The sequence below is a fragment of the Vombatus ursinus genome, unplaced genomic scaffold, assembly GCF_900497805.2.
Source record: "Vombatus ursinus unplaced genomic scaffold, bare-nosed wombat genome assembly UNPS02010193.1, whole genome shotgun sequence".
In the NCBI taxonomy this organism is placed as follows: domain Eukaryota; kingdom Metazoa; phylum Chordata; class Mammalia; order Diprotodontia; family Vombatidae; genus Vombatus; species Vombatus ursinus.
Window position 1 is genome coordinate 1,321,746 of NW_020949971.1, and position 12,873 is coordinate 1,334,618.

General features: G+C 40.3%; 1 protein-coding gene across 6 annotated transcripts in view; it reads right to left on the reverse strand.

Annotated features, from left to right (window-relative positions):
• Window positions 1–770: 770 nt before the first annotated feature.
• The window catches only part of MSR1 (macrophage scavenger receptor 1), a 79,669-nt gene continuing 67,566 nt past the window's right edge, over window positions 771–12,873 (reverse strand). For all 6 annotated transcript variants that reach the window (XM_027853724.1, XM_027853719.1, XM_027853722.1 and 3 more), the window contains one exon: window positions 771–2,719. In XM_027853724.1, the coding sequence (XP_027709525.1) occupies window positions 2,586–2,719 (134 nt within the window). In that variant the 3' untranslated portion in view covers window positions 771–2,585. The remainder of the gene's footprint in view (window positions 2,720–12,873) is intronic.

Sequence of the window (12,873 nt, forward strand, 5' to 3'; positions counted from 1 at the left end):
CCACTGCCTCTTTTAATCTGCCCCCTCCTTTATTATTATTATTATATATTCATCACTTTTAGAACCAATTCCAAAGAGAGTAAGGTTCAAATATTGCCAACCCACCCCCATTTTCCCCTCCATTATGAAAGCATTTCTTTGCATGCCTCTTTTACATAAGAAAAATTTCCCCATTCTACCTCTAAATTCCCTCTTCTCCAAACGTGTACCTCTTTTTCACCCCTTAATTTTTTTTTTGAGATTGTCTCAACATAATCAACTCAAACCCTAAGATATTGGGGCAGTTTTCCTTGATAATTTATTTTTCTTTTTTTTCTTCATAATTTCTTGATCATGGCTTTCACATAATCCAAAATTCTTAAATTACCTCTCATCAATCTGCATTCTAGATAAGTTTTTTTTTCCTGATGAAATATTTCAGATTTTCTTCTTTTTTTAAATTTTTATTTCATTTTATCTTATTGTCTTGTAATGTTTCGCAGAATCATTAGCTTTCACTTGTCCAATTCTAATTTTTAAGGAATTAGTGAGCTTTTATACCTTCTTTTCCATTTAACTTATTTTACTTTTTAAGGAGTTCTTTTTTCAATGAATTTTTGTGCCTCTTTTATCATTAGGTCAATTCTGCTTTTTTTTTTAAAGGTGTTATTTTCATCTCCTTTTTTGTGCCTCTTTCACCAAGCTGCTAATTCACTTTTCATAATTTTCTTGAATTACTCTCATTTCTTTTCCCAACTTTCCCACACCACTCTTATCTCTTTAATTTCTCCAGGAATTCTTGTTAGACTTCAATCCAATTAGCATTTTTCTTTGAGGCTTTGGTTGTAGTTGTTTTTATGTTGTCATTATCGGATTTTGTGTGTTGGTCTTCCTTGACACCATAACAGCTTTTTATGATCTAATACTCTTTCCCTTGTTTGTTCATCTCCCCAGCCTATTTTTTGACTTTTAACTATATGTTAAAGTCGGGCTCTGCTCACCTGGAGGTGGGGAGGCATTGTGCCAAGCTTTAGGCTTTTCCATGCTGTTGTTTTCAGAACTACTATTGGGGTCTGCAAGTTTTTGGTGATTCTAAGGTGGTGTGATTTGGGGAGAAGTGTAGTCACCATTTTCCTGGTCTATGATCTTGCTTTTATCCAATAAGGGCCCCTGGTGTCCTGCAGTCACAAACACTAACATTTCTTTGGGCCCTGAACTGTGACTAGGCCCCCTGTTCCCCTAAAGCTTCAGGTACTAGTGTTTCTTTCTGTGTTGGAACTGTGACCAAGGCTCCTACTACCTTGTGGTTGATGACAAGAGATCCTATCTGCCCTGGAATTGTGACACAGAATTGCTTAGAGTTGCCTATCAATGCCAAATGTACCCAGTGCCAGCAATAGAGTTGCCTATCAATGCTAAATGTACCCAGTGCCAGCAAATGGTCACCTGCAATTCTGATTGTCCAATTCCCTTAACCATCTTTGAGAGGTCCCAGAGCTGCTGTTGGTGCTGTTACCCTGTGCATACACTCTGGACAGGCCTCCACTCCAGTGTCACAGACCTTTCCTGCTAACCTCCCAAGTTATATTGTCTGGAAAATGTCTCCCTCTGACCTTTTGTTGGCTCTGCCACTCCAAAATTTGATTTGAGGAGTCATTTTAAGGTTGTTTGGAGGGGCATGTTGGTAGAATTCATCTGGGTTGCTGCCCATCTTGGCTCTTCTCCTTTTCTTTTTAGGATGAATGACTGGGATTTAGTGGAATGGGCATGACCAAAGTTCATCCCAATCTCTTGACCATTCAGGTCAATAAAACCAGGATAGTTGGTTTGAAGAAAAGTCATTAGAGTATGATGTAGTGAAAAGAGATTTAGGCATGTGGTTCAAGGTCTTGGGTGCCAGCCCTGGATCTGACACTTAGTTGGCGTTTTCACAGGTGAATCAGTTGTTCTCCTTTCATCTCATTTTCCTAGTGTGTGTAAGATGGAGACAACAATTCTCACTATATCTGGTGTGAACAAAGCTCTTCTACAATGCCCCAAAGTACTAGAGAAGTGATAAGGACTTTTTATAAACTAGAGTCTGGTGATAATGTCTATCAGCTGTACTAGTTAGTCAGCCAGTCAGACACCTAACATTTATTAAGTACCTACTAGGTGCCAAGCACTATGCTAAGTGCTGAGGATACAAAGAAAAACAACAAACAATCCCTCCCCTGAGGAGCTCCTATTTGACTTAACCATTTACTGAATGACTACTATTTTCAGGGTCCTATCTCTGGTACTAGGGATAGAAAGGCAAAAGCAAATCAGACTCTGCCCTTAAGGAAATTCCATTCACTATTCAACCAGAAGCGTCCAATTGAAATGCCCTTCAAAATATAGGTGATGCCCTTTCAATAATTGGGTCATAGAGCGGTGCCCGTGGTGTTAAAAGGAGTCAGTGGCAAATGACAAAACCATCCACCAGGACTCTCCAGGCAAAACATCTGTCTGTCTGTTATGCCTCTATAAAATGTGATATGGTGAAAGATTTTCATGCCCAGTTGGAAAAAAGGAGTGCCTTCGAAGGAGGTCCTTGTGCTCAATTTAGGAGGAAGAGGATGGTGTCACACCTTGCAGGTGACCCCAGCATCCTCGTTGTGGTTACAGTTGGTCACACCCCAACCTTTGAACAAGCATTTCTCTAGAGACAGTTCTTTTCCAAAGCAGAGGACTTCATTCATCCATATGATACCAGTACCTGTAATGGCCCAAAAAACTGAATCAGAAAAAGCTAAGTCAGCAGGTTATCCTTGAAAGTAACAAAAGCAGCCAAAAGTATTTATGCTAGGTGCCACCAACTCACTCTGTGTGTATGTGAGTGGGTGACAGAGAGAGAGAGAGAGAGAGAGAGAGAGAGAGAGAGAGAGAGAGAGAGGAGAGAGAGAATCAGAGAAACAGAGACAGAAATAGAATTACAGAGACAGAGAGACAGAGAAACCCTATGATCTCCCATCTCCATTTCTTCTTCTCTTCACAAAGACTCAATCATTTGAGGACATACTTACTTGAACTCAGGAAGGGAGACATGGGAAATAAAACTCAATGGGGTTCCGATATTGCTAATGAATCTTGATTCCAAAATTTAAAATAAAATCCTGAAAACATATAGATGAATGTTGCCTGTTGTCAAAGGTCTTTTTTGTATAAATTGATTTATTCATGCAATTTGGGGTATTGTTTTCTATTATGATTAATTACGGTAATTGTTTCCTTAATACTAAAATATCCTTACATTTTTGGTAGATACTCAATTATAGTGAATAATTAGGTATATTAATGTAGTTTGGGGGGGAGGTGTTCAGGATTTTATTTTAAATTTTGGAATCAAGATTCATTAGCAATATCAATCTATAGTTATCTCTCTTTGCCTTATCTTTCCCGGGTTGAGAAGGAAGAAAGGAAACAAGTATTTATTAAGTGATTATTACATGTCAGGCATTGTGTTAAGTGTTGGGGATACAAATACAGGCAAAAAGAGAAATAGTCCCTGTCTTCAAGAAGGTTACAATGTAATGAGGAAGACAATATACAAAAGGGAGCTGAAAGGTGGAGTGTGAGTGCGGATAAAATTACATGGCATGGAGCCATGTTTTTAAAGTCTGGAAGTTTAGAACAGGATGAGGAGGAGAATGAGAGCATGCCAGCCTGGCCTCTATTCACAGCATGGAGGCCCCAGGAGGAACTTACCGAGGGGGATCAGGGACACAAGGCTAGTCTAGGTTGAGGAGGTGATTGGGGACTCCTTGGTGGGGAGGCCCCAGGTGCTGAGGTATTAGAACTAGAGTTATGCCTTCCACATCTCTACTTTCCCCATCACAGTTTCTATACCTTTTGGGTTGGCATAAGAAATTAAATGGGGGTTTGGGGGGAGTTTTGCAGAAGTGGCAGATGATAGGCAAAGGCCAGCAGATGACAGAAAAAGTTTAGAAACTGGCAAATGCATAAAATATAGGTATAGCATTATATAATATCAACATATTTTATCTTTTAACACCATACTAATTCAGATTTCTCTGGTATGAAAGGAGAGCCAAACTTTTTTTCCAGATCATGGGGGTGCCACACCTCAAACCTCTGTGATGTGGAAGAGATAACTGTATATTTATCTCACAAAACAAATTTGGTAGAATTTTTTTTTCTAATTTTGAGAACAATTTGTGTAGTATAGTCACTAATTATTTTCTAAAAGTTTGATATAATTAACATGTAAACCCTTCTGGGCCAGAGTGTTTCCTCTCCCCTTTATAATTCCTTTACAGCTAATACAATTTCTTTTTATGAAATTTGACAGTTGTAAAATTTCTTATTTCATATTCTGTTAATGGGCCTTTTATACTTTATACATATTGCTCTATTCTTAAATCTTTTTTGTGAATCTTAGTATCTGATAATTATTTTCTTTCATCTCTGTTGTGATTTTCTTTGTCTAAATTGTTTTTGGTAATTTGATTTTTTCCCTTTTAATTAGATTATCTAATGACTTTATCAGTTTTTTTTAGTCTTTTCAAATAATAAACTTTTAATTTTGATTAGTTTTATATTCTTTTTGTTTTCAATTTATCTATTACTTCTCAAATTTTCAACATATCCTCTTCTGTGATTATTTTAAGCTTATTCATTTGTCAATTTCAGAATTATAAAATTGCATATATAGTGCTCAATCCTATTTTTTATTTTCTTTTTTAATTTTAGGTTTTATTTTATTTTGAACTTGAGATAAAACAAGCATTTCCATGACATAGTAGAATAGGAAAAAAAAAAGATGACTGTACATGAAACTGCAAATCTATTATGTATAACTTCCTATTCCTTTTAAATATATAATAAAGTTATCATGTAACTTTTTTCCTTTTTTTTGTTTTTTTCCTTTTTTTTCTCCCCCTCCTGCCCTCAAGATAACTACCATTAGACACAAATAAGGGTGTGTGTGTGTATGTAAAATTATTCTATGCATACTTCTATTTATCAGTTCTTTCTCTGGATATAGATAGTCTCTCTTCATATGTACTTTATAGTTAATTTGGGTATTTAGAATAGTTAAAATAACTTATCCACTCAAAGTCATTCTTAAAACAATATTGTTGTTACTGTATACAGCATTCTCTTGGTTCTGCTCATTTCACTCATTATTTCACGCAAGTTTCTTCATACTTTTCTAGGATCATCAAGCTCGTCACTTCTTATAGCACAGTAGTATCCATCACAATCATATACTACAACTTGTCCAGCCATTCTTCTACAACCTCATCTACCACATTGCTGCCCTGAAAAATCTCCCAGCCGGGGGTCTGGCTGTCCTAATTGCTTCTCTATACCAATGTTTCAGGAAAGACCCAACTACCATGTTTTAATTATCTACCTTCTCTTCATCTCTATTTTCCACAGTTTTAACAATCTCATTGCATGGATACCCTTCCCACCCCTTTGCTGTTCTAGGGCTTTCATGGTCCTGCTCTCTCTTGGTTCTCCTCCTACCCGCCCGACCATTCCATCTCAGTCTCCTTTACTGGATACCATGCATCTGTCACGTACCCTTGAAGGCTGTGTTCTAGGACCTCTCTCTATTCTATCTCCTTTGACAGTCTCATCAGTTCCCATGGGCTCAATTATCACCTCCCTGAAGGAGATTCCCAGGACTGTCTGACCAGCTATAGTTTGCCTTTTGAGACCCAATCCTGTATCTCCAACTGCTTATTGGACATTTAGAACCGAATGTCCCCTAGGCATCTTAAACTCCATGTGTCCAAAACTAAATGCTTGATCTTTCCCCCAATCCTTCCCTCCTCCAAACTTCTCTATGACTGTTGAGGGTAACCCCATCCTCCCAGTATCCTAGACCAGGGCTTCTTAAACTGTTTCCACTCTCAACCCCTTCAGCACTTCTTAAACTGTGGGAATGGGGTTGTGACCCACAGTTTAAGAAGTGCTGCCTAGACTGATGACCTCAGTATTCTTTTGGACTCTTCACTCTCTCACTCCATCTATCTAATGAGTTACTAAATCGCGTCATTTCTACTTTCCCAACTTCTCTCCCAAACACAGAGTTTTCTCCATTTGCATGTTCAAATTCTCATCTTCTCTCCCCTGGGTTATTGCCCTAGTCATATAATAGCTCTCCCTTGCCTCAAGTCTCTCCCTGCCTACCCCTCCCCCACTTCAATCCATTCTCTACACAGCTGTCAAAACACTTTTTTTTTGTAAAATGGAGGCTTAACCACATCACTCTTCTGCTCAATAAACTTCAATAGCTGCCCATTGCTTCTAGGCTCAAATACAAAGTTCACTGGTTGACATTTAAGGCTATTCCCAACCTGGTCCCTTCCTACTTTCTAGTCTTTTTATACTTTAAACTTTTTCATGCAATCTATGGAAGTAAGGAAATAGGTAGTTATTGAATACCTACTATGTGCCAGGAGCATTATAAATATTACCTCATTTGATCCTTACAACAACCCTTGGAAGTAGGTGCTATTGTCACCCTCATTTTACAGATGAGGAAACTGAGTCAGACAGAGGTTAAGTGACTTGCCCAAGGTCATATAGCTAGTAAGTGTCTGAGGTCAAATTTGAACTCAGGTCTTCCTGACTTCAAGCCCCAGCTCCTCTATCCACTGAGCCACCTAGCTGTTCATAAAATCTGGTGTTACCAGTATATTTGCTGTTGCACTCACCTAACAATCCATTTCCCCTCTTCCGTGAACTGTGCTGGTGCCAGGGATACAAAGATAAAAATGAAATGGCCCTTGCTCACAAGGAGTGTTGTAGTGTCCTGGTGGCTACAAGGTGTATATACATAGATATAAAACAGGGGTGAAGGGGCTCTTCACCTGGAGGGATCAGGAATGGCTTTGAACAGGAGGTTCACTAAATCTGAGACTGGAAGGAAGCTAATGATTCTAAGTCAGAAGTGGGGATATGGAGCAAGTCAGGCAAAAACATGGCAACAAGAGTTGGATTTCCAAGTTTGGCGAAGAAGAAGTAGGTCACGTGGTGTGGAGAGAGTAATGGAGAAGAACCCAGCACAGCTTACCTGGAACCAGGTCATGAAAGGCTTAATGCTAAATGGAAAAACTTATACTGGATCCTAGAGGCAACAGGGAATCACTGTAGCTTCTTGAGAAGAATTACACGAGGCTTGAGGAGACCTGTTTGGTGGCTACATGGAAGATCCTTTGAAAAAAGGGTGAGCTTGGAATCAAGATGACCAACTGAGAAGCTATTCTAATATTTCAGGGGAAAGGTGACTATGACACAAATTAGAGTGGCAATGTGTGAATCAAGAGAAGAGGTCAAACCCAAGAGATGATATGGGGGTACAATTAAGGATACCTGACAATTCATTGAATATGGGGGCCGTGGGAAGATTCCAAATGGAAAAGGCACAGAATGAGGTGGGAAAGCTCAGGTCAGGGTTAGACCGATTCACCAGACCACCCAGCTGATCCACTGCCCTCATCTTGGTCATCATCTTGTATGAGAATGTGTCAAACTCTTGCAAGATTCCTCCTGACAGAATCCACAATTTGTTGGGTGTGTATGACCTCAGAGATGGTGTAGACTCCATCCAGAAGGAGTCTTGTGGTGTCACCTTTGTCTTTGCTCCTGTATGACCAGTAGATTGGGGTCAGTTTTGGACTCATTAGAATCTTCATCTTGTCCATAGGCCAGTAATAAATAGAAGGTGCAGGAGGAATGTAGTATGTGGTCTTGCACCCAAACCTTTACATGCAGCTTTGTTCTCTCTCCATTGTAACAGGTTTCCTGGCCCAGCAAAACCCTTTGAGGTTCTGGAAATCGAGAAGCAAAATTCTGATTTTGTCTAAAGATGTGTCTGAATCAACTCTCACCACCTCTCAGACTTGGAGGAATAGGAGGAAGGAGGGCTTCTTTTTCCACTATCTTAGCTCCTGGGGAACCAGGCTGAGGTGGATGTAACCAGACCAATGTCTGTTTAGAAACCAAAAGTAATCCTGGGACCTCCCAATTCTTCCTTCAAGTCCCACCTAAAATCCCGCCTTCTATAGAAAGCCTTTGCCTGCTTCCCCTGAGTGCAAATGCCTTCCCTTTACTGATGAGTTCCAATTTACTGTGTGTGTCTCATCTGTACACAATGGTTTGCATGTTATCTCTAGGATTAGACCGAGCTCCTCGTCTCTGGAATTTTTTTTTCTATATCCCTAGCACTTAGCACAGTGCCTGACACTGGTTAAATACTTGTTGACTGACTGACTGACATTTTAGTCCAAAGTTCAATATTCCCAAGGAAAATGTCTGCCCCCAAGTGAAATGTCATTCCTCCACCTTGAACGCCATCCACTCCAACCCAAGAAGCAATCTGGAGCAGGACCCATGGCAGCAGATAATCCCTAAACTAGATAAACAGGCCTTGCAAATCACTGAGTTGGCAGTCTGGTTTATTTATTCAATTCGGGCTTTCACTGCCTATTTCAATCTATTTGTTATTCTTGAATCTATGCCTTGAGCTTGTTTAATTATGCACAACAACCCAATGGAAGCAGCCCTGAGCATAGAACACTATTTCTTATTTGCTTACTCCCAATGATCTTTGTTTTAACCCCAGGGGCTGTCTCTCCTCATCTTTTTCAACAATTTCATGAGTAAAATGGTCATTGCCTTCTTCATCCCCCAGTGCTAGCCTTGTGGTCATGAGTTTCTTTGTTCATAGTTGGGCAGGTCCTCAGACTACAGGCATGCTGTCCATCTCTGGAGCAGTAATTGAACCTTTTTTCCACTGGGCAGGACCTGCTAGAGCTTTTCCTCTATTAATCTAGCCCATGAGAGCCCAGGGTCACCATCAGGGTCCAATAAGACTCAAATATATAAATCTCATTGACATGAGTGTTTCCTCAAACCATGCAGACAAAGCTCCAGCCAGGCATGAGTTCACCACAGAGAAGTCACCCAACATACTGAGGTCTTCTTTGGTTTCTCTTGACATGGGGAGGGGGAGGGTTACCAATGATGCTATCTGCTGCTTACCCTTGGCTATCACTGTGTGATGGAGTCCTCTTCCTTTTCACTCGTACATTTCTTTGCTGACATCCATTATACAACTTTGTCAAATGTTCTTGTTTGAAATGTGTTTTAGACTCTCCATGCCCACCATATACCTCTCCATTGTCCTTGGAATGAAACTTGATTTTTTGGAATCTATAGTATTCCCTGACTCAAAGTCATGCAATAACACTGGAAGGGTCTTTGTATTAAAAATGTGAGCTGCTTCAAGAAGTTTGGGATCATGATAATAATAATCACAATAATAAAAATTGTTACCATTTACATAAAAGGCAGCTAGGTGTCACAATGTATAGAGCACTAGGCCTGGAGTTAGGAAGACTTATCTTCCTGAGTTCAAATTAGCTACGTGACCCTGGGCACTTGAGTCATTTAACCCTGTTTGCCTCAGTTTCCTCATCTGTAAAATGAGCTGGAAAAGGAAATGACAAACCACTCCAGTATCTTTGCCAAGAAAACCCCAAACGGGGTCATGAAGAGTTGCCTACAACAGATACGACTGAACAACACATTTATGTGTATGGCACTTTGATACATTAATTATCTCAATTAGTCCTCTTATCAACTCATAAAGTAAGTGTTAGAATTTTCCCATTTCACAAGTGAAGAAAATCAAAGCTTTATGTGACTATTTCATGAATTTTCATGCTTAAATTTCTTCAGGGTGACTTTGCTTGATTGAGTCTCTTTCCAAGGATTCCACAAATGTGTGTATACCAAGACAAGGGAATCCCTTGGCTGCTACATCCCTCTGTTAGGCTCATGCTTTGGCAAATAGCCCAGGGTTCCCCCAGCCTGCATTATTCCTTCCCTTCCAAGTTCCTTTTCTGGCCACTCACAGCTTCTTAGGGCTTGCCTTGCCCAACTCCTCCCTCTGCCTCATGCCTTCCTCTCTCCTAACCCCATATCAAATCAGTTATCAAGTCACGTTATCTTTACCTTCACAATTTTTCTCATAAGTACTTCCTTCTCTCCTCTGGTGCCCCCATCCTGGTATAGGACCTGATCACCTCATACCTGGACTATTGCCATAGCTGCTGGTGGGTCTGCCTGCCTCAATTCTCTCCCTCCTCCAGTTCCACCTCCATTCTGCTGTCAAAGTGATCTTCCTAAAGCACAATTTTGACCATTTCACACACCCCACCATCATTCAGTAAGCTCTAGTGACTCTGTCACTTGCAGGATCAAATATCACAAATTCCTTCATTTCTCTTTTAAGCCCTGCACACCGCGGCCACTCCTTCTCTTTTCCAGTCTTCTGACACCTTGCTCCCTCTGTGTACTCTTTGATCCAGTGAGATTGGCCTTTAGTTGTTCCCAGAATGCAGCATTCCATCATCCAGTTCTGCGTCTTTTAAGGAGCCACCCCCCATGCCTGGAATGTTCTCCCTCCTCATTTCCATTTCCTGACTTCCCTGGCTTCCTCCAAGTCCCAGCTAAAGTTCCACTTTCTGCAACAAGCTTTTCCCTGTCCTCCTTCATTTCGCTGCATTTTTTCTGAGACAACCTTCAGTTTATCCTGTTCATATACTGTTTGTACATAATTGTTTACGTGTTGCCTTGCCATTAGACTATGAGCTCCCTGATGGCAGCCACTGTCTTTTGTCTCTTCTTTGTATCCCCAGTGCTTTGCATAGTTATCAGACAACAGTAAGCCCTCAACAAATGCTGTTTGGCTGGCCCACTCATTGAGGAGGCTCTGCCATGTTTCAGGGTTCAATGCCATCAGTCTAATGCCATCCACACAGGAGCACCAAAGAGACCTCACCCTCCATGGATAATCCCTCCTTAACTTGCACTGCCTTGGATTTCCTTCTTAACTGTGGCAAACATGTCTGGCAAAGTTTTATGCCTTGTCTGAGGTCAAACATTGGGGAGGGGGGAGGGTATCAAACAAGATTATTTCCATTGTTTTATCTTTCAAAGAATCTTGTTGAACGTTCTATCTGGAAGGGAAACACCTTGTTGGGCAAAGTCTTCATGCCAGTGGTTTCCTCTACCAAATGGTTTTTTATATTCAATGATCCAAAAGCCAAATTCAATCATGTGTTTTCTCCATCTTTCAGCCACTTGTGTGACAGTAAAGATGTAGCTTGCTGTGGAATATGGCTTTGGAAAGCCAGTCACTTCCTTTTGAAAACTAAATTAAGGTAGTACTTTATCTGATACCCGGCAACTCCAACTCAAAGGCAGAAGGTAAGGATGATGAAAAAAATGTTGGAAAACAGTGAATAAGGAAGTAAGGAATGAGAGAGGCTAGAACATAGAGAGCACAGACAAGTCTCGTGCCTAAACTTGCCATACACTTTCCTCAAGATGTAATTAGAACTTTTACAGTGGAGGGGAAATGAGGGAAGGTGAGAGGGAATGAGTGAATCTTATTCTCATAGGATTTGGCTTAAGGAGGGAATAACATACACAATGGGGTACGGAAATCTGTCTTACCCTACAGGAAAATAAGGGGGGAAGGGGACAAGAGAGCAGGGAGTTAATAGAAGGGAGGACAGATTGGGGGAGGGGATAATCAGAAGTAAACACTTCTGAGGAGGGACAGGGTCAAAAGAGAGAGTAGAATAAATGGGGGGTAGGATAGGATGAAGGGAAAAATTAGTTTTTCACAACTTGACTACTATGGAAGTGTTTTGCATAACTGCACATGTATAGCCTATATTGAGTTGCTTGCCTTTTCAATGAGGGTGGGTGGGGAGGGAGGAAGGGAGAAAATTTGGAACCCAAAGTTTTAAAAATACATGTTAAAAATAAAAAAAATTTTAAAAGGATAAAAAAAGAATGTAATTAGAAGATGCAGGCCACATCAAGCACTAGATATCATAACGTCCCCACAAACACACACCCAGGCACAGAAACGAATTACACTTTAACCCTCTACTTTAGCAACTTCTTACTGAACTGGCAGTGAGCCCTGAATCAGTCATCGGTCCACTAGTAAGCAGTAGCCAGATCACTGTTGTTAGAGAACAGATTAAAAAAGAATACAAAGCTAGAAGAAAAAAAATAAAAATGAGAAAAAGATATGGTATGAAACTACAGTGATTCCAGCCAAACCTCTTTTAATCCAGGGAGGTAGTGGGAGTAGATAACAATGTAAATGGTCATAGAAACAAAGATGGGTTCCACATAATCCCCTCTGCTGTCCCTGTTGTGAATGCCAGGACTCAGTGGTTTCTGAATGCTGTTTGTGTATTTGTTAAGTGGAGAGCTCGCCTTGATAGGAAATCTTACATTAAATAGAATTAAACGGACTCACTGCTCACATATGAAGAGGCAGAAGAGCCACACAAGAAACATCCAAGAGTTTTTTTTCCCCCCAGGGGATTAAGGAGGAGGAGACCCCTCTATTCTCCCTATATGGCTTCTGTCAATCATGAAGAACTATTCTCCTTTAAAATGGAGCTGGCTGGAATCAGGGATGTGCTAAAGCCAGAGAGTGGATTGTTCAATTTTCATTGTGAGAATTTACACCTTGGAAACAGGTCAATGCCACAATTTAGAGCTTGTTTTATTGTTTTGTTGATTGTCTAGACTTAAGAGAATAATGGAGAAAAATGTAATAACAGATTTAACCGAAAAACATGTCCTGCTTACTTTTTCCCCCCTGGAGAATCAGTTGTTACACTCATTCATCTTTATCTATATATGTACCTACTGTCATCTGTCTTATCAATCTGGGTGTCCCATACATCCACACATCCATCCACCCACCCATCCACCTATCCATCTATCCATCCATCCTATCCTATTCTTTCCCATCTATCTATCTATCTATCTATCTATCTATCTATCTATCTATCTATC